At 36.7% G+C, this 21015-nt stretch overlaps 1 protein-coding gene and 1 long non-coding RNA gene across 2 annotated transcripts; one reads left to right on the forward strand and one right to left on the reverse strand.

Annotated features, from left to right (window-relative positions):
• Positions 1-493: 493 nt before the first annotated feature.
• LOC105675536 (atrial natriuretic peptide-converting enzyme) lies at positions 494-18667 on the reverse strand. The gene is made up of 13 exons (XM_012372753.2): positions 17325-18667; positions 15866-16165; positions 8340-8523; positions 5283-5496; positions 4137-4508; positions 3536-3768; positions 3221-3427; positions 2757-2970; positions 2515-2660; positions 2158-2329; positions 1727-1971; positions 1321-1439; positions 494-1184 (listed from the first exon to the last, which is right to left on the reverse strand). The coding sequence occupies exons 2-13, from the start codon at positions 15911-15913 to the stop codon at positions 1011-1013; spliced, it is 2328 nt and encodes a 775-aa protein (XP_012228176.1). The 5' UTR covers positions 15914-16165; positions 17325-18667; the 3' UTR covers positions 494-1010.
• Positions 6568-8900, forward strand: LOC137000108 (uncharacterized). The gene is made up of 2 exons (XR_010890407.1): positions 6568-7229; positions 8342-8900. It is a non-coding gene; the product is annotated as an uncharacterized lncRNA (long non-coding RNA).
• Positions 18668-21015: the final 2348 nt, after the last annotated feature.

Consider the following 21015-nt stretch of genomic DNA (forward strand, 5'->3'; position numbering starts at 1 on the left):
CGCTACGACCAATTGGCAAGCAACGTTCCCATTTCTCTGCGCACAAGCTACAACAGATCAAGCATCGTCGTACTATCATTGGCCGTTTCTCTTGGAGTAACGTAGCGTCACACGTCTCGTTATACTGGCGGGAACATTTTATCGATCAGCACGTACGTCTCGAATCAAACGTTCCAACTTTATTCAATTCTAATTTTAGTCCGTCATTTTAGAATATTTTAGTTTGGAAATTTATGTGCATGACTTGAAGTATCTTTGTGCACGCTGAACTTTGAAACATTGAACAAAAAAAAAACTAATAATAAAAACTAATAAAAATTTATAGAAAATAAATATACAGTAGAACGAACTAGTCGTTATAATAAAATAATTCTGTTAATTTGCAAAATGTTGATGCATGATCATTTAATATATGTATATCTCGTCTTGAATACTATATAATATTCTTATAATTATATAATATCATGCAAACGGTAAGGAAATGCTGTTTAAAGATATTTTAGAAGGCTTTAATGCGTAAACAATTTTACAAACATAATTGCATTGTAATTACTAAGATAACGGTATGAAACTTAAAGATAAAGTACAAGGCAAATATGTATACGCATATTAAAGTAAAAGTAGGACGAGGGAAATAAGTTAAAAAAATTATGCCACGGTAACGAAGGACTTTCGCGTCCTAGATTAAAATATTTATATTTACAAAAAATGCAATTGCACGTCATCGATCAATTCGATCAGTAGCAAGATATATTCTTTATTTGTCGTTTTTGATAATGGAAATTATATATCACCAACGCAACGTGAGTACTCTTACGAAACAGATGCGATTAGTTTTATCAGCTGCAACGACGTCGTATTAATAGATTGATTATTTTTATCACAATTTAAATATCAGTCCCAGTTTTGAAATACGATGGATATTTCTTTTTCCATCCGATTTCCGTATCATTGAGGATACATATTGTTCGCGGAATGATATTTCTCGAATGTTAACTCGGTGAAAACTTTCAGGCAATGGTAGATTTGATCCAGTCAATATGCGATGAAATTTTGTCGTATAATCGAGGTCTCTCGAGTCCATCTTTCGAGCAAGCTATCCTCCAGCTACCAATACCAGTCAGTGCCCATCTTCGACCATCTTCTTGAAGACATAGCATTGGACTACCAGCGAGTTCTTCTTCCTGTGGAAATTTAATGACAAAGTAGTTTCGAATTTATTTGTTTTCAATCATTTTAAACAGTTTCTGCAAATTAATAAAACACTTAACAATTAAAAAAATTAATTGAGAATATTTATACAAAAAAATTTTGTCTTACGTTGCAATCGTCCGTGGAATATGCCTGCTCAGTGCAGACACTATTTACTGAGGGAATACTAATATTTTCACATTTTTCCATTGCGCTATGTTTGAGTTGTACCCTTTGCAGTACATCGCCTGTCAGAAAAAAAATATTATATATTTAATTAATTGCGTTTTAATATTTAAAATAAAGATGTTTTATATTTTTCAAAATTTAATTTATATTGCAATAAGCAGATCTTTTTATTTATGATATGCATTTTTTGATCGTAGCAATTCATTAAAAAACGTCATAATAATGTAATATTAAATAGATCTTTGATAATTAAAATTTAGTGTTTAAGATTGTTGAACTCTGTAAATTTTAAATAATTATTAATATATTAAAAAATATATAAATATATATGTCGACTGCCACATACGATTTCTCGCCCAGCCAAGAGTATTGCATTGTGTTGCGTTGCTCGGTGGATCCTCGCTAGAAGCCAGACAAACCGGTCTTACGAAATCCGAAAAGGTCGTCACCGGTCTATCTAACTTGACCAGAACAGTTGTGCCTTCCACTGGTGATTTAATCATACCGACAATCCTGCGTTCTTGTTGCCAAGGTGAAGTGCTCGAGAGTCGCACAACACCAAGTCTAGCCGACCACTCTGCTTTCGGTTGACTACAAAAATAATGGACTTGATTGAAATTAAGATACAAGAAATTCAATATTAAAATATAAAAAATATTGAATATAGTTAAATTACATATTTATACTTAAGAATTTTACGATACTAAGAATATTAATAAAACATATAAGAAAATATTTTTAATGCAACATTACTTTTTATCAAAATGTCAAACTCACCCTTGGAAGCAATACGCAGTTGTGAGTAACCAATTATCCGCTACGAGAGTAGCATCGCAAACATGAACTCCCTCCTTAAAGAGCGCAACATGCCAAGGCCAATCACCGGGTTCTGCCATCTTATTAAGGCCTTGAGTACCGCCGTTAGCACGTAGAGGTTGTATTCCGCATTCTAATTTTTCAAGAAGGCAATAAATTCATAAAAACGCGCGTTAAAAATGCGCATTAAATTACGCGTAACAATTAAAAAATAATACTTGATAGTAATAAACGCTTTAGTGATATGTATAATTGCGTCAACATTTTTATTTAACATATATGTTTATATAATACATTAGAAGAATAGAAAATACATACCGAGATCGGAGCAGTGGACGTACAGGACTTCCTTGCTAGGACAAGGAGCCCTGACAAAAGTGATTTCTGGCGCTGATGGATCTTCCATGTACACGTACGGGACATCTTCTTCATCGTCAATTTTTACCTCAACGGAAGCTACGCCACTGTATTAAAAAAGTACAAGAAAAATAATTTGTAAGTTATAAGATTTCTTCTAATTAAGCAAAACAAATCAATCTTAGCTATAAAAAGATACTCACCCATATGTAAGCAAATTGCATAATGAGCTCGCTGCCGTTTGCAGAACATTATTGATTTCTGTTTCCGGTAAAGTAACGTTCAAGTTTGCCGTGCAAAGTTTGCCGATGGTGCCTTTCTCGTTAAATACGACGTAGCCCTCTTTATTGTATTTCGCGGTATGCGGTGTGTTCCAAGATTGCGATCTTAATGCGTGAACGCTCGGTGCCAAAGACACTGCAACAAAAATATACAATAAAGTACACTTACTTTGATTTTTGCAGTATTCTAATTTTATTAAAAATAAATTAATAGTCACAATATTATTTATATAAGATAAAATTATTAATTTCTCTCTTGCTGCTTTGATATATTAGTAGAATATTCTGTAGCGTTTCTTTCTCACGAGAATTGCTAATGAGACTTGATCTTATTATTTGATAATAGTATCAAACACGTGTATTATATACTGTGATATATTACTTACAACAGTCTTTCTCATCGCTGCCATTCGGACAGTCCACCTTGCCGTCACATCGCTTTGTATGCGGTATACACGCTCTTCCTACTCCACAATGCATGTAGCCGTCTCGACAATAGGCACAATTCTTCTCATCCGAAAGATCTGGACAGTCGATCACGCCGTCGCAAATTCGCGGAGACAAAGCTTTCGACTGAAGCCCCTGCACGCATCCTATGTTAACATACATATATTTTTATTAATTTAGGAAATACCGCGCTTAATATAAATTTACAGAGCATAATTTCGCTTAATGTTATACTATTTTATAACTAATCGCACCTGGCTTCGGTCTGCAGCTGCCGGGATCGGCGTATTCAGGAAAGTTCGAGCAGTCCAAAGCGCGTTTTATCTTCTCGGGAAGACGGCTACCGCATCCATTCCAAAACTCTCTACAAAAACTCCTGCAGGGCAATTGTAGCAAATCCTCCGGTTGACTTGATCGACACGCAGGCTGCAGCACCTGGCAAACGAAGTCGTAGGCCGATGGATAGCATTCCGCGTCCACTAGTTCTCTAAGTTCAACATATTAATTAGATAAAACATGATCAATTATTAATTTAAGGGTGCGATAAAAAGAAATAAATTTAGAATTAATTAGAATAAAGTCAGCTTTTTGGTGCCTTATAAAAAAAGTATTATATAATTAGTTTGCTACAAAGTTAACAATTAAATATAAAATATAATTAAAATCACTTTCTTATTTTTCATTTTAATACATTTTTTGTTAATAAAATTAATAGATTTTATGGCATCCAAAATTGAACAAAATTTATAGTTTTTGTTAAGAATGCAAATAAATAAGGCAACAATCATAAATTCACTTTTTTCGATTGAGATATTATAAGCACACTAGAAACTTATATAGTCTAAAAAAACGTACCTAAAAGCGATAACATCTTCCTCGACATCTGCCAACGATCGATGCCCCAATATATTCGGGTACGAGCTGATGTTATAAGGGAGATGTTTACAATAGGATAAATCTAGTTTGCTGCATCTTCTCGGCGGAGGGGCTGTCGTCGTCGGCGGTAACGTCGGGACGGTCGATTGCGAACTGCTCTGCGCATTCAGGGCTGTTAGACTTTCTTGCACTTCGAGGCTCTTCGCCTCTATCGTCAAATTCGTTAGATACTTCGAAGTTTCGGGATTTATTTCTCGTGACAAAATGTCTACGATATTCCCGGTAGTTATGGTCTGATATCGCGGATCGAACCTCACATCAAAATGCACCACCAAGTCGCGGCCTTCCACTCTAAAAATGTATAAAACATATACATTTGAAAATGAATACATTTTAAGATTTATTTAAGCTCAAGACAATTTAATGTCCGTAATAAAAAATAATACACAGAGCCATAGTTATTATTTTTTTTAACTCTTGCTGAATAAAATATTATATTATAACTTATTTATATAGAATTTTAGAATTTTAAAATTCTTCAAAAATTTGTTGATTAAAATATAATTTCAAATTTTTGACTAATACAATTCTATAAAATCGTAATTCATTTCGTAGAAAATCGGTGAAGATAAATCGATAAAATTTACAAGTCTGAATGTAATACATAATTAATGCAGCCACAAAAATGATGCTACATCTCATTGCACACCAAAAGGAGCAAGTGTCGTGAAATCACGAGAAAGCTGCAAAACGATCTCGTGCGATTTCTCTCCCGCGCGCAGCCTCCTAGCTATTTTTATGGATTCTACGATATCGATTAGTTTCGTCCCATCAGTTCCTTCTACGTAAACTGATTTCTCGAGAAGAACGGGAAAACTAGTCGAAAGAGAGTTCACGACAAGTCTTGTAATTATCCAGTTTTTCAATTTCACACGCGCTCGCCGTTGAATGCTGTTGCGTAATTTGTTTTGCTAGTATCTTTAGATAAGTCTTACGAAACAACCCGAGAAAATGATAAGCGAACGTAAAAGAATAAATGTTTGAAATCTAAACAAGATAATAGGTGAATCTACGAATATTCGAATATCGATAGCATTAGTTAATGTATTGATAAAGTTTTGTTACCCGTCAAGCGCCAAAACTTCTGCTGCGAGGAACGATATCTTTAGCCAGCTGCGGCGAAAGATAAGATTAAGACGATCGCGATATTCTCGCGATCGTATTCGAAAGGCCTCTGTAGAAGGGTCTGCCAGTTCCGCGGTGAAGGAATCACCTTTGGTAACTCGAAATGTTGCGAGAAATATCTGATCACCGGGTGGATCCGAAGTGAGGAACGTATCTAAAATAAAGGAATACTTCATTTTATTATTATTAATTAATAACGTAAAAGTAAATTAGAAAAACTTCACAAATTTTAATATTAGACAAAAAGTTTGATAATTGAGAAGAAATAGCGAATTTAAAAATAAGTACATCAAATTTTCGACACAAAGTATGGGCGCATGGTGCATATAAAAAATAAAAACAACTCTTAAAAAAAGTTATAATTAATAAGTTGAGTTGTAAAATTTCTTTACAATATAATTTCATTTCCGTGCATATCAATCATATCAACAAACGTATTATTTAATAAATTGTATTAATCAAGAAAAAAAATGATTACTAGCAATCTATAGTAAATAATTAACATCTACTGGTTCATTATTAGTCATCCTGCGTCTTTATGCGACATCATATATTATATCCATTGTGATAAGAAAATTATGATTATCAAACGACTTGACCGATAAACATCCATAAAGAGGAATTTAGAACGTCGCAACGCGCAATGAGACACAATTCTTACTACAATTCGTTATACGTTACAAGCTGACTTTCTAATGTATGTATCGGACGTGTATCGGCAAATTATAGAGTGGAGTGCGCAAAATGTGCCAACAATATTGCGCTACGGAAGGCGGGTTTCGCTCCTCGAGCGCTGTCATTACAACTTCGGTGTGGCCAATTTTCCACGCGTCAGGCAAAACGAGACAAATCGGGAGCACACAAACGCCTGTAGGGATTTCGGTTCTCACCTAGGAATTAGCTTTCACTTGCGACGCGTGAATTGGTCGGCGAGGACATTTCTTTTGACACACTGATTATAGCTACGAGCGGTGAAATATTCTTTTCAGAGATAACAAGATAATCGTGAAGGTTTTTGAAATTACTTTACCATATTTAAAGCATTTGCGTTGAATTTTAAGCAATTTTTTTATTCATGCAGATGTATATTTTATTTAGAACTACGTGCGTTTTTATAATTTCCTTCTAACATCTTCTCAAAGATTTATTCATCTCGTTTTTTAAATTTATATAAATTTTTATTCAACATTAGAGATATAAAATTTGTAAGAGAAAAAAGCAAATTTTGATAAATTAGAGAAATAGATTTTCATCTTTTTCGTAAAATGAAATAAGTAAAAGGTCAATCTTCGACACTTCAATTCATCAGCTATGCTAATGTTAGTTCAATATTTATAGAATAGATTCCTATGTCACAGGATCAAAATGTTTCAAGGACACGGATCCCCACCTTTAAGGTCGAGCATTGGACTGGACACATGCCTATCGGCTCGATAAGTCGGTCAGACCGTTATACGTTTACCGGCTGGAAGGCCTCAATGGACCGGCACGTTCCACGCAGCATCTTCCGTGACCTCTTATTCCTCTCGGTCGTAAACACGAATTAAGCGAAGATGACTCCGTGCTGCTCGCCGTATCACGTGGATGCAAATGTGTGTTTGTGTTACTCATTGCCGGCAACGAGCCGAGTTTAAATCGGTGTAAATCATTTTAGATCAATTTGCGATATGCTCGCTCGCGCAAGCTTTCAAGTAAAATCATAGCGCGGGAAATAAACACACGATGCATACGTTAAAAATGATCGATCAAAAGCCGACTAGATGGAGCGTATGAGTGAAGAGTGAAGAATGAAAAGGCAGGAAGAAGGTGATGCGGCCAAAGCCCATTGAGGTCTTTCAGCACACGAGCATAACGGTCTGACCGAGTTACCGAGTATTCGAAGAAGCGGTAAGTATGTATTCTTGATGAAACTTTTTCCTAGTAGTCACGTTAGATTCTGGAAAAATCGATGTCATTCTTAGAAAGGGGAAAAGCGCATTGTCATCAAAAGGGGAATATTTTAGTCGTGTGAGAGAGTTATCGTTATCATTTACTTTCCTAATTCGCTTAAAAGGTAATTCCGTTCAACAAATTGAACAAAATTTTTCGTGTACATTTTTCTCAGAAAATTAAGTGAGATCTTTTCCGTAAAATAAAAGTGCGAATTTCCGCGTGCAATTAGTTTCCACAATTTATTCCTCTGGGAATAATAACGTTGCGAAGAACGGATTCTAATGTAACGTGACGCGAGTTAACAGTTATCTCGCTCCTTGGCATCTTGTTGTAATGTGCAACGCGCGTATGGTGTGCGCGACGAGCGTGATACCAAGGTGAAGTGCACGCGTCTACAAGGAAACGCCATTCATTCGAACAAAGCGAGTCGCCGTCGATTGCACTTCACAGTCCGTGAAACGTTCACGCACCGTGAACGCATCCGTCGTCCCGGCGTTGCCAGGATAATTTCATGCCCGCTAGGCTGCCGATTGCCGGTTAACCGTGGTAAATAATTTCATTTGCGTCGGTACCCATCGCGCGTAGATGCAAAAGCCGCGAGGGAAAGCGGCGGAGCGCTCGCGTGACGAAAATGTCTCGGCGATGCCCGGTGGACACGCGTACTTGGGATAACATTGCAGAGAGAATCGCAAGAGTAACCACGATGGTATACATTTCGCATAATGCGCGATTTATCATCGCTAATACGAAGCCGATTAAATCGGTCGATAAAACGCTCACTTTCTAAGAAAAAGCATCGCTCTCAAGCAACTAATCTCTCTGCGTGAAGTAACTCTTTAAATTGCAAAAACGGGATACTGATCTATTCTTCCTTTGATCTCCGATTTCTCTCTTCGAAATATTTATGAGAATAAAAATCCTGGCTGATAAGCATCTCCGCAAATACGCAGAATAAATTTAATCTCATTAAACGATTTTGCGTAGAAATTTTTCAAGCCTGTGCCTGTTTTCTAAATGTTTTATAGATTCTTATATTGCTTGTTGAACTGCAGCTCTTGTACTTACAGCCGAGGTATATGGAGACACCCGAGAAGAGGAGAAAGAGCAGGAAAGCAGCGAGGACGCAACATCCGCAACGATACTGGCCGCCGAGCTTCCTTGTGAAACGGATGTCGCTGTCGGATGACAGGATTGAGCTTGGTGTCCCGGCACGGCTGAATCTCCTTGTACTCACTGTGCTCACCGAAATCTACGGAAATGCAGACACACTTGTGTTTTAGATTGATGGTTTAATTAGCAATTTTAATTGCGGTCAGTGCGTTATGAAAAATAAATACACTGCTCGGAACAATTAGAATCACACTTTTGAATAACGCAGATTAAATCAAATACTAAATAAAAAAACTCTGAAACATAACAAAAATAGGCGAAAATTAAAATTATATTATATTATTACAATGGGAGAGAAATTTTTTTATATTTCTATTAGATATAAATATAAATTTGATAAAAAGTGATCACCTAATCGTTTCAAACAATACACACGTATAGAATGTAGGAAGTGAAGAATAAAATGAAATGTCACTCGCAATCAGAAATAAAATAAAACTAAGGCGTTAAAATAAAGTGTTAGTCATGGTTGTCGTGATGTCAATCGCCTTTTATAATAAAACGATTCGACATATATATTCCTAATATCTTTGCATTTCCTGTGTATTTAAGATAATATTTTCTGCAATGAAATAAAGCCCCCGTAACGGCAGGGCGCGTTACGAAAGCACGATTGCGGAAACTATTCAGTAAATAATAGTAGGCGGTGTCTCTCCGCTGATGAAACATTCCACTCCCCTGTACCATCAATAAATTTTTATCAATTCGAGAGAACGTGGAACACTGTGATTGCGGCACGACTTGCATTAACGATCGCTTCCGTCTTGGGACAAAGCGAGACGATCGCAATTCGATCGATAAGTTTAAGCAAGCTGTGCAAATTGAACCACTTAATATTAGAACCTAATATATATGTATTTAATTTTTGTACGCTCTTTCTTTAAGTATCTCAATCTGAAATCGGTGTACATTTTAATGTCTCGATGTAGACAATAATAAGTTTCAGTTATATAAAAAATAAATTATTTTGCACCAGCAATCGCGACGGCTTCGTAGCCATTATTATACCATATTTAATAGATTAATATATAATTTCTATCGTTTCTCTAGTGATACAAAAAAATCCATTTTTGGAGAAAAGCATCCTAAGTTTTTAATGAAATTTTGTTAATGCGATAAAAATGCACGAATAAATAGAAAAATATCCGTAACGGCATCTTATATATAGCCACTCTATAAATAACCAGTCTTTTATGTAACGGTATTAACTAGATTATATGATTGATACGCGTTGCAGATATTGCGTGCAAGACGGACACGCGTTGCGACCGCACGCGTCCGTCTGCGAATTCACTCGGTCGACGCCTAAGTTCGCGGGCATATGCAAGCGTCCGTGTAATCGCTCCTCGTACGATGCACCTTCTCTGCATGCAACGTTCAGTCACAATGAGACTCCGCGCTATGCCTACGCCTTCGTCGTTCAAATGCTACGGTCGGCACACGCTCCGGTGCGAAGGATCGCGCCTGCGAGCAAGAAGAGTAACCGCGAGTGCCTGGATACGACTGCTGCAAAGGTCGCACAGGACTAAAGGCCACAACCCGCCTAAATAGCGAAATAGCTTATTTCCGTGGAAATGTAACAAGCGTTTTTCAATAATACACAACGGAATAAGAAGTTAAATATTGTAAATTCCGTTGTATGAACTGTGCTTGCTAAAGAGTACATAAACGCTACATTATCTTCAACCGTTTTATTAAACATGTTGGATGACCGAAATGTAGGCAACGATCTGAACGTTGAGTAATATCTGGATACATACATCTGTGAGAGCCGACCGATTTTCTCACGTACATATGGGAACCGTGCTTAAACACAAACATGTATTACGTAGTCTGCTGGCAAACGAGATATTATCACGAACTCTATTTTCAATCACTTCCGTGGTGCACGCCTGAGCAGCCATTATCTAATTACATGAATTACGGCGATACGGATACACTCTCGCAATTACAGAATTCACGTTTATTAAACTGAGATTTGCGCTTTAATTCAACTTCATGTATAAAAATATGACAAATTGAGGTAAATATTGGACAAAAAAAATACTGAAAAGACAAATTGAATTATGACAGCAAATCGTACAAAAATATTTACTACTTTGTCGTTATATAAAACTGATTTATAAAAATGTACGCTATGCATATGGCTGTTATGAAACTGACGATAGCACAATGAACTCAATGCAATAAGTTGGCTTTCATTTGTGGATGTCAGCTTTGCGAATAAAAATATCTCGATCTTTTTACTTGTTCCGCACGATCGACTCTGATGTAATATGGACACTGTTGAAAACGACAAGTATACTATAAATATTTTATTTCTTCTTCGAATTCCTTTCACAGTCCGTAATTCATGATGTAATATAATTAAATATTATAGAATCGACTACTTGAAAAAAAATATTGGAAAAATTAACAAAGCAAATTTTAAAAAATAGATAAAATTAATAATAATGTTTGTAAAATTATGTATAGATATTACAAATATTTTAATCATATATTTAAATATTAAAAGAAGTAAGAATGAATTACTAAACATAAAAATCATGCTTGAGAGAAAAGTAATTAGAAAGAGATGATACGCAAAAATATTTACACAGCAATGAGGAAGTTTGTTTCAAGTTTCAACACAGATAATTAATGTTTAATGTCAATCAAAGGTAAGAGCATTTCGTTTGTTGATCGTTGATTGTTACGTAAGGTTTACGATAGTGGCAAAACTAACGAACAATGGCGCGAAAGACATTACGAAAGTCGAACGAAAGTTCGCGCGCCATGTCTACGCTATTCCAGCCTTGTTTGGTGTTAGCTCTGATACATTTGTTGGAAAGTCTTTCCCGTCTTTGTGCAATATATTCTTTACACGTGGGACTCCTACAGTGAAACAATAAATTGCAAGTCAGGCATGACTACAAGCTTTCCCTCCACGAAAAACCAAAAAAGATCAGTGGTTACGTTTGAATAGTGTGAAATAAAAATGTTTCGCAATTCTTCGACTGCGAGTGCAATAAAGCGGAAAGGTCAGGAGAATAATCTTCCGCGAAAACAGAAACCTTTATATGTCAAAAGATATGTGTCTATTCCCGCGACAAATAAATAATGAGAGAAAACAAATTTTAACACATAAAAGAGAAAATATTGAAAAATATTTTTGATAGTTTTTATTATGATTTATTTTATTCAGATTATTTTATTAAGATTTAGAATTTTAAATTATTAAAAATTCTAAATCTTATATAATACACATCGGCTTATTTTAAAAATAAAACTTGGAATCGGATAATCACATTTTGTGCTAAATGCGGCGCAAAATAGAGGTACAAATGTAAACTTCCTCTTTTGGCTTGAATTAAATTCTTATATAATACCTTATATTATATAATTACTGCAAAAAACATATGTGTGCGCGATAATGCATTTATTTGTGGATCAGCGTAAACAAATAAGCCATTATTCCCAGAAGAAAGGAAGTGCACAAAGAAGAAAATGCAAATGCCAGGTAGATCGACGCGGTTGACCGCAGTTGTGAGTTTTACCGATCTCGATAATGGGCTGTTTCGCGCTTGAGACGAGCCGATCCGATCTGGACGCACCAGATTGGAAAGTAGAATTTAGTGTAGATAAACGCAGTGCTTCAGTAGCGATTGCAGAAAGAGATTAAGACACGCTCGAACTGGCCAGGGTTTCGAACTCCTCCGTTAAATAGGCGCGGTCAACGGCTTCAAGGCCGGGAAAAATTAGACATCGACGATGAAAGAAAAGCGCTTTTCATGGCCAGAGACTTTTGTGAAAGTTCACGACTCCCGCACGTCCCTCCCTCACATCTGTTCTCCATCCACTAATAATGGGCCGATGCTTAATGATCGTTGCAAATCGATCTATTGAAAAGCTCCTTCAATATAGATAGAGATTACTTGCATTCCGTAATGAGATGATGAGTCGAATTTATTATGCTGTGAAGCCGAGTATGAAGAGAAACTTTGTTTTTATGTAAAAATAAATGCACGTTAGAAAGATGAGTTTCTATTTAATGGTTGAAAAGATGATTTAAATGACCGGCCGCCATTAAAGTATAATGAAAATATTATGCAGTGGTATTTTAAATTAACGATACCAACTCATGGATCTTGTAAAAAAAAAAAAAAAAACATAGAACTCTGTAACTCTTTGTTCTTCATGCAATATTTTTACATAATATTTTATGATGAACATTTAAATATAAAAATACTACTCTTACATAAAATACGAAGTGAACTTTTTTTCTGTGGCTAGAAAACATGTTGGCTGATTGTCAACTGTGAAAAGCCAGTGTCAATGACCGGCGGAAAGAATCTATAGAACATCATCGAAGCTACTGTTCTCTTGTGACTTTCTTGACCGTTATAACCGTTATACCAAACGCCAGACCACCTTCCCAAAAGAGAAAGAATCTAGAAACGAGTTTCTGACCGTTTTAAATTACAACCCGCTCAGTCATATTGTCCATGTGATGCTAACTCCTCAAACGCAACTCCGTATTACTCAGCAAGAAGCAATCGCAAAAGACGATCGTGGAACTCCAATTTAGAATTTGTTATTCTCATCATTAAGATCCTGTTAGAATATGTAATTACTGACCTGAATACATAATAGCTTGAAATAATTTTGTAGAATTTTTACTAAAGATAGCCTGAATCGCATTAGAAACGAAGTCTATAAAATCGAAGTATATAAAATAAGGAAACATTTTAACACGCGCGTCCACATCAGTCTAAATTAATTCATACATCCTTCACTAATATTTGTTAAGATTTTTGTATATGCTTTATAAATTATTCCATATTTTAAAATATTTTAAATTCCAGAACTTAATGTAGCTGAACACTAATAGTTTAACACTAAAACAAAGCATCTTCCAGAAGCAACGTGACAGAAAAGAAATAATTAAATAAAAAAGATAACATTATTGCGCACTTAACTCTTATCATCGAATAAATAGCGGAACATTGACAGATATAAGATTATCGACGAGGTCGATAACTCCACTTCCTGATACGCAATCTCGAGCTAAGCACGACGATCGATTACTACCGTTGCGCGTCAGCTGAACTTGATCGACGAGACAAACGACAGGCGTCACGTGCGATCTTCTGGAATACCAAGTGCGATCAGGCGTACGTAAGGTAACGGTATCAGGCATAGAGAGAGAGCAGATGACGACAGTCCAACCCAAGGCGACCCAACCCAGCTAACGACGCATCGCTCTCCATTCCAGCCAGCCTAGTTCTTCTCGTCAACCCGCCGCCGAGTGCGTAGGTATCGCGACGACGTGCGCGGCTGGGGTCATTGGAGAACAAGGTCAATCGGTCTGGAGATGAAAACCGGATGGAGTCAGACTCCTCCAGCGAGAAACGAGGAAGAGGTGGGCCAGGTAGCGCGCGACACAAATTACTCCCGCGGTGTGAACGTGTTTATATTTAGCCCCCTCGCAATTAATACGCCGTGTTGTTGACGAAATCTCGCGGATTGAGCGTTGTCGCGCGATCATTTAACGTACCGCTTTGCAGAAATTTCTCCGTTTCCATTTCGAAAGATGAATTATTGAAAGGAGTGACGTCAGCGCTTGCAGAATTCTTATTCACTCGGAAGTGATTGTTCTCGCATCATCCGTCTTTTCTTCAAAGAACGATGGAAAAAGATCGACTATATCTTTAATTTTACGCACAGATATTTGCGAAACACTATAAAAAAAGACGAGATTAAACGATTCCGATGGATCTTGGCTGTTGAGCAATTCTCCGCTTGTTAACATATTTTATACAAGTTTCGAATACGCAATTTTACAGGGCTTTACATAGGCAATGTAAAATTGTTGATAAACGGTGTCTACGATCATTTTGCGGACGGCAGTAACCAACACAACCGCAAAAAAATAATCGTGCGGTATCTATTTGCAATTTGCAACTCGCGAGCCGCTTCGATGCGTCTCGTCTTTCCATCGTCTTTGCACGCACAGCGCTGAATTTGAAATCAAATCTATTTCCATATTAAATATTCGAAGCATCTCACGAGATATCTAGGTTCCTGGATATTTCTGAATCTTAATTCGAAAGGTGCGTAACATTTTATATAAAAATAAAAATTATCATACATTTTTGTGCTCAATGTAATATCTTAATATCAATTATTTAATTATATAAACTTAATTAATCAATCTATTTATGAAATTATTAGAATAATCAAATCAATTATTTAATTATGCAATTTTCTTCACTCGCGGTGAATCTGTGTCTTAATAAAAATGAATGTGTATCCTAATAAAAATGTTTGTTAAATAACAAATAATGATCAGGAAATGTGTATCCAGAAATCGAGATGTTGATGATTTCAACTTTGAACATTCACTGGATATCGTGCTGCATGAGTTCAAGGTTAATACCTTCCCGCGGCAGTCCCATTAGCCTTTCGATGGCCTTTGCATTGCGTCGCAACGCGAGGGGAAATTAATCGGAGAAATTAATCAAAGAACGAAGGCAAGCATTAATGCGTGTGTGACGCGCGACGCGACTTTCACCCAAGTTATTGTGTGGAGTTGATACACACGAAAGGATGTCGTTTTCTTACAGCTGGTGGTTTACTTTGACACAATCTCTAGAAACAGAATTAATTCATTTTGCCCCAGCGAGCTAAAAAAATATATTATACGCTGTGAGAGTTAATTAAATTGATCAGAATTGCGCTTTCTCGCCGGTTCGCCATATGCAATGCGTCGAATCAAATGTCAGTCTGGAAGCGGCGAATTATGGGAGCCGATTATTTTCATTCCGCGATTGTTCCCGTGCCTGTCCTCGTGCGCGATCTCTTCTAGATAATAATTGAAGAGGCGGGTACCTCATTTTCGAAATGAATGTTTGCAAGGCCTATAAAACACCAGCTATGAAACAAAACAAAAAAAAAAAAGAATAACGCTGCATCGGACAATGAGACATTACGTCATTTCACGTTCTCTGTTCATACAAGATACTTTAATGGAACTAAAAGGCGTAGGCGGCAATTTCGAACAAAGAAAATGCTCGATATGCAGTCACAAAGTTCACGATGTGCTTGAAATATTCGCGCATGCATGCATTCATTCCGAATGATCTGTTCCGAGATTCCGCTGGAATGATTATCGAAAGGTCGCGGATCGATTCCGAAGAAACTGGAAAGCGTCCCGAGCACATAAACATTCATCACTCATATACCTTCGCTGTAACGAACAATGCATTCCTCGGCGCGCGATTCATATTCCAGCGCGCCGTTGAATTTCCACAAGCGGTTCATCGCTGAATTCGCGACGTTTTTTTCGCACGGAGGCCCACTCCCCTAATTACTAAACGCGACGGAATAATGAAGAAAGCGCGTATCGCGAAGGGAAAGTGCGCCACGTATTCATATCTCACCTTCGAGTCCCACGAACTCTTCCGCTTGTGCTCCATCGAGACGGTCATTTTTTTCCTGATCGTTTCGGCGACTTTGTCAGCGCTCCTCCAGTACTCCGCCGGCACCGGGAGTTACGCGGATCATTGTGGATTCGTTCCCTCGAGCGTATCGTCGGAGACTGTCGGATCTCGGGAGATGACTACTCTTCTCTCGTCTGTCTCCAAGGTTTTCAAGAGGGTCTGCGAGGCTGGATATCGGCAAGATGCATTTCCTGCGCGCCACCCACTTATCTCTTCCGAGAGATATCAACGTTCTGATTGCTGCGCGAAAGAAATGCTTAAAGTGAGCGACTGGAACAATTATTCTTCAGGAAGTGTTGGGTTTATGGATCGGCATTTCTTAATGAATGCATGCCGAGCGTATATATTGTCGGAGGAAGTAATACGAGGCGCGTAAATAATACGATGATTTACCGTTGTTAAGACTTCCGGTATCTCACTCGCACAGAGTGCCCCGTTCTTGAGACCTAAATATTTTATTGCTCTCATATTTCCGGCTTTTTTGGAAAATGCTCATAATTGCGTGTTGCAATTAGTTTAATAATAATTCCGAAATCTTATCAAGAAAGTGTAACAGAAACGGATTTCGTTGGCAACATGTGATGTTAATGTGAAAAATAAATTCCATTAACATAGTTATATTGCATATCTTGAAAGATAATCTCTTTTACGCATATTACTTCTTACACTTGCTGTATAAATAATATTTTTAAACACTGCCACGAGATGTAGGTGTCAATCAATACAACGTGTTTATTCATAGATAAGCGAAAAAAATGACATAAATGCTTGTATGGATAAAGTTTTCATTGTATGTGACATCATTATGTACATAACATTAGTATGTATTTAATTTTTGAATACTTTTATATAATTTTCTGTTTCAAAAGTAAGCACAAAAGTAACTGGTTTTATTTTAATTTGAAAGAATATCGGAAGTTACTGCAGATCTAAGATAAAAATCAGTTTGATATACGAGTTAAATAAAAAGAAAAGGAAAATTGTGCAAATCCTACACGAAGATGCTGATATTATATAAAACATTTCTGTTACAATTGATTAATAAAATGTATGTGATAGTTTAGAATACTATATAAACAAGTTTTATGTTATATCTGTAAACCTTGAAAGAGCGCTCCTTTAATCTGCTTTGTTATTTCAAACTGTTGATCACAATTTTAATAATTTTTTCTCAAAACAATTAGAAAAATAAGACATTCTCTTATTTTACGAATCAAATCTATACAAATTACAACTAACTAAAATGTAAAATATATAAAACATCATTAAAACTTTTTATAATTCCTCACACAAACATTACATCAAACAACCGTATGCTGAATTTGCTTTATCGTACGAGTGTTCGAGACATACAGTCGCTCAAAATAGATTCAATCCTTTCTGTTTTTTATATTCCTACCTGAATTATTATACGCTGTGCAAAGAAGAATCCAACCACTTTGATCGAATAATCGATGGAGCACGCGCTTTTCACAAAATTCCCCGGAAATCACCTCGCCGAAAATTGTGGAGAGATCACCTACGCGACACGCGTGCGAGTAAAAGGCAGGTGCGAGCGGGCCGTCGCTCGTAGATCGCAGCTGCGGAGAAAACACGCTCGAGGAAAGGAGGCGACTGAGCGGCCGCGCGGCGAGCGAGACGTTCGCCACTCCGGGCGAGCACTCGGTATCGTCGAGAGGCAGACAATTTCTCCAGCGGGGCCGGCCGCGATCCAGGGGATTGTCCTGGACGAGGCGAGACTGCTAGGAGAACGGTGGCCTGCGCCTGCCTGGCCTGCCTCGTGGATGCACTTTCACGTCATTACCGGTTCTCCACGGGGGCACACAGTTGCGGACTAGTCCGGAGCAAGGACGCCTGTCTCTCATCTCGCCCTGGCTCTCCCTGTCCTTTCTTCCATTCGCCCATCTCTCGTTCCTGCTTGTATCTTTTTGTTTTTTTTTTAACTTTCGCGACGCCTCTCTGTTTGGTTCCTCGCTAAAGAGACTTCTTTTATGATTTTGCATCCCTTTGTCGATCACGTTTGCTCCTATTTTTGTCCATTTGATCTGTCTTTTCTCTTGTTCTATTCACAGTTTTAATTACTCGCCTGTCTTCACACTTTGCTCTCTAAACCTCAGCTATTTTTCTTGTTTATGTCCGCTTAATTACATGTCCGTTATTTTCTTTTTCAAAATGACTATATTTTAACCTTTCTTCTATCTTTTCATTCATTAGCTCTCTTTCTTTACTTCTCGCGACCTTATGCATCTCTTTGTTAATTATGCAGGCACCGTGAATGATATTTATAATGTTCGATAGATCAAAAGCAAGCAAACGGCAAATCTCTAGCAGGTGTTTCGCCGAGGCATTTAGACAGACAACCGTGCATAAATGTCGCAACAAAATCAATCTTTTAATCGGCCGAAGAGTTTACGGTAATTTACTCCCACGATCTTAAGTTAGACGCAACGTGGAATTGTTCTGGAGCGGCGTTCTGGATGCACTTTCACGTTATTATCACTGATGCTCCAACACACATATGTGCAGTATTCAAGCAAGATACCGTTTCAGATCTTTTTTATTACTGCATCTACTGAATCTACAAGCAATTAATTCCATCATCAATATCATCACGTAAAATATGCCTCGCTTGCGAATTCTATTTTTTCTTACTTTCTCAAGATATCTGAACAAATCGTTTGTATTTCTTCTTTGTACAGCGTAAAAATCCGTTAATAAATATAAATCGAGCAAAAACTCATAATTTCTATAAGAAAAATTTATGTATTTCTTTCTATTTGAATGTAATATTTTCTTAAGATATATTAAAATGCAAATACAACATCTTCAACGAACGATAACTCGCTCTGTTGACAGAAAACGAGTCTTGCTTAAACAGAAAAATACTTTTTAACATACTACATGGAGTAACGATATTTTATTAACACAAATAGCTATAATTCAAGGGTAACAAGAACAGGTTTTGGAATCAGTACGATGAAATAAATATACGCGTTTCCCATAGGATGCACATCGGTGAAGTGTTAAATTAGCTATAAAAGAGAAACAAAATATTTTGAAGTGCGATTGAGCAAATTGAATCTTCATATCGTTATATATTATTAGATAATATCATTTTAAGTAAGCAAGCATTAATTTGTATATAATAAAATTAGTGCAATGACTGGGACGTGAATTTAGAGAGAAGTAATTTTAAATATACTTCTCAAAAAAGAGCTATTATTTTGTAATATAAATCAAAATCAACATAACTTTTTGATTTTTTTCAAGTATATGTGACTCCTTTTTATTATATGTAAAATTTACGGTATTAATATTCCCTTTCAGTATACAAAATACGGATAGAATTTGATACTTGAATGCAACGTCTTATATCATCTCGATTTCATGTTCAGACGACTACTCTGACTTGATTACGAAAGCAACGGTGATCCGTGCACTGCTAATGAAACGCAAATACAGGAGGCATACTCACAAATAGAAGCCACGATAAGCCTTATTCAGATGGGAATTCAACCGTAAAGATTACATTTTACCGTTATAAAACTTTATTCTTCGAGTCACATATGCTTAAAAAAAATCTACATAATCGATAAATATCATCAATAAATTCATGCAAATGGCATCAATAGATCAATTATTATAACATAATTTTCACTGCATCTTAATGCTGGAATATCAATTATTCAGACTGTTATAAAATTACATATTTTTATTACAATTGATTTATCAATCAATACTTTAATATATTATCAGAGAATAAAAAATATTTCGAAAGTATCACATATCAATAAGAGGTGTTTGTCTATCAAAACTGACAGTTTACATTAATTTATATATTGCAAATATCTTTGCCGCGCGTGACAAAGTATTGAAAACTTCAAGCGGGACTTTATATCAAAGACCGCGATTATTTTAAATCACAAAAATATTCCAACGGCAAAAGAATGTGGAAAGACGAGTTGAAAGAGGCCAAAGGAATATAAAAAATATCGCGATAGCAAACCTCTATTTTTAGACTTACCTGTGTACTCAAAGGGAGAGCCTCAACTCTCCCAATTTCAGTAAAACTGCCTCCATTTCTCGCATCAACAGTTTCGTTTCTCCAAGCTAAAAAGAGATTTTTCTACAGAATTTAATCACTTTATTCAAAACGAAATTTCACGCTCTAATCAGTTTTTTCCCCTCATGCAAAACACTGTCCTCGTTCCGACACTAACGTTGACGACAGCTGTCCGGAAGTGGCTGTCGGGCCCAGTTTTTAACGCGCCTTCCGTGCTCGAAGGAACAATTCCTCACGAGGGGCCTCTTTCTTCGTGTCGCATTAAGAAACAACCGTTAACGCGAGGTACGCGGGCCTTCGTGAGGTACGCACGAATGTACACCGTGCGAGAGTCGACCAGCGATTGATGACCCGACGATGCCGTGCGCGGTACCTTTCTCCGATCAGGAGAAGAGAACGAAGGATGATGTCCCACGACAAATTGTGCGTGTCGATGCCGTGTAACGTTTTACACTTGAGATACGGCCAGCCGCTCGCCGAGTCTGGTAAGTGAAAGTCTCGCTGAAATTATTTTTCTGCAACATAAACATTAATGCCAAAACAGATAATCTTAAATACTCGCATGCAGTTGGTCAGTAAAGCTTGTATTCTTCACGCGAGTTAATATTATCGACGCGTTTTATCTTGCTCCTACGTTTTCTGAAAGATAGATTTCTTACCTAAAATCAATACAATTTATTTATGAGCATTAAAAATTTATAAAAAATTGTATTACACGAGAGCTTAGGTCACACTTTCCAATTAATGACACAAGTCGACACAAATCTTTCTTATATCATTCTGTTCGATATTGAATATTGAATATTGAACGACTTGTGTCATCAGCTGGAAAGCGGCCTTGTTTAATGTCTTATCTGTCATCTAAATCTATAAAAAAAAAAAGTAATTATTCAGACTTTTAAAATTGAGGGCTGCATGCGTAGTTTCTGCTATTAAAAATAATCATAAACACATGAATTAATCTCCATTGTTATTCGCGCAATTTGTATTATTGCAAAACAGAAGCAATAATGTAACAACGGAGATG

The sequence above is a fragment of the Linepithema humile genome, chromosome 5 (assembly GCF_040581485.1).
Source record: "Linepithema humile isolate Giens D197 chromosome 5, Lhum_UNIL_v1.0, whole genome shotgun sequence".
NCBI lineage: Eukaryota > Metazoa > Arthropoda > Insecta > Hymenoptera > Formicidae > Linepithema > Linepithema humile.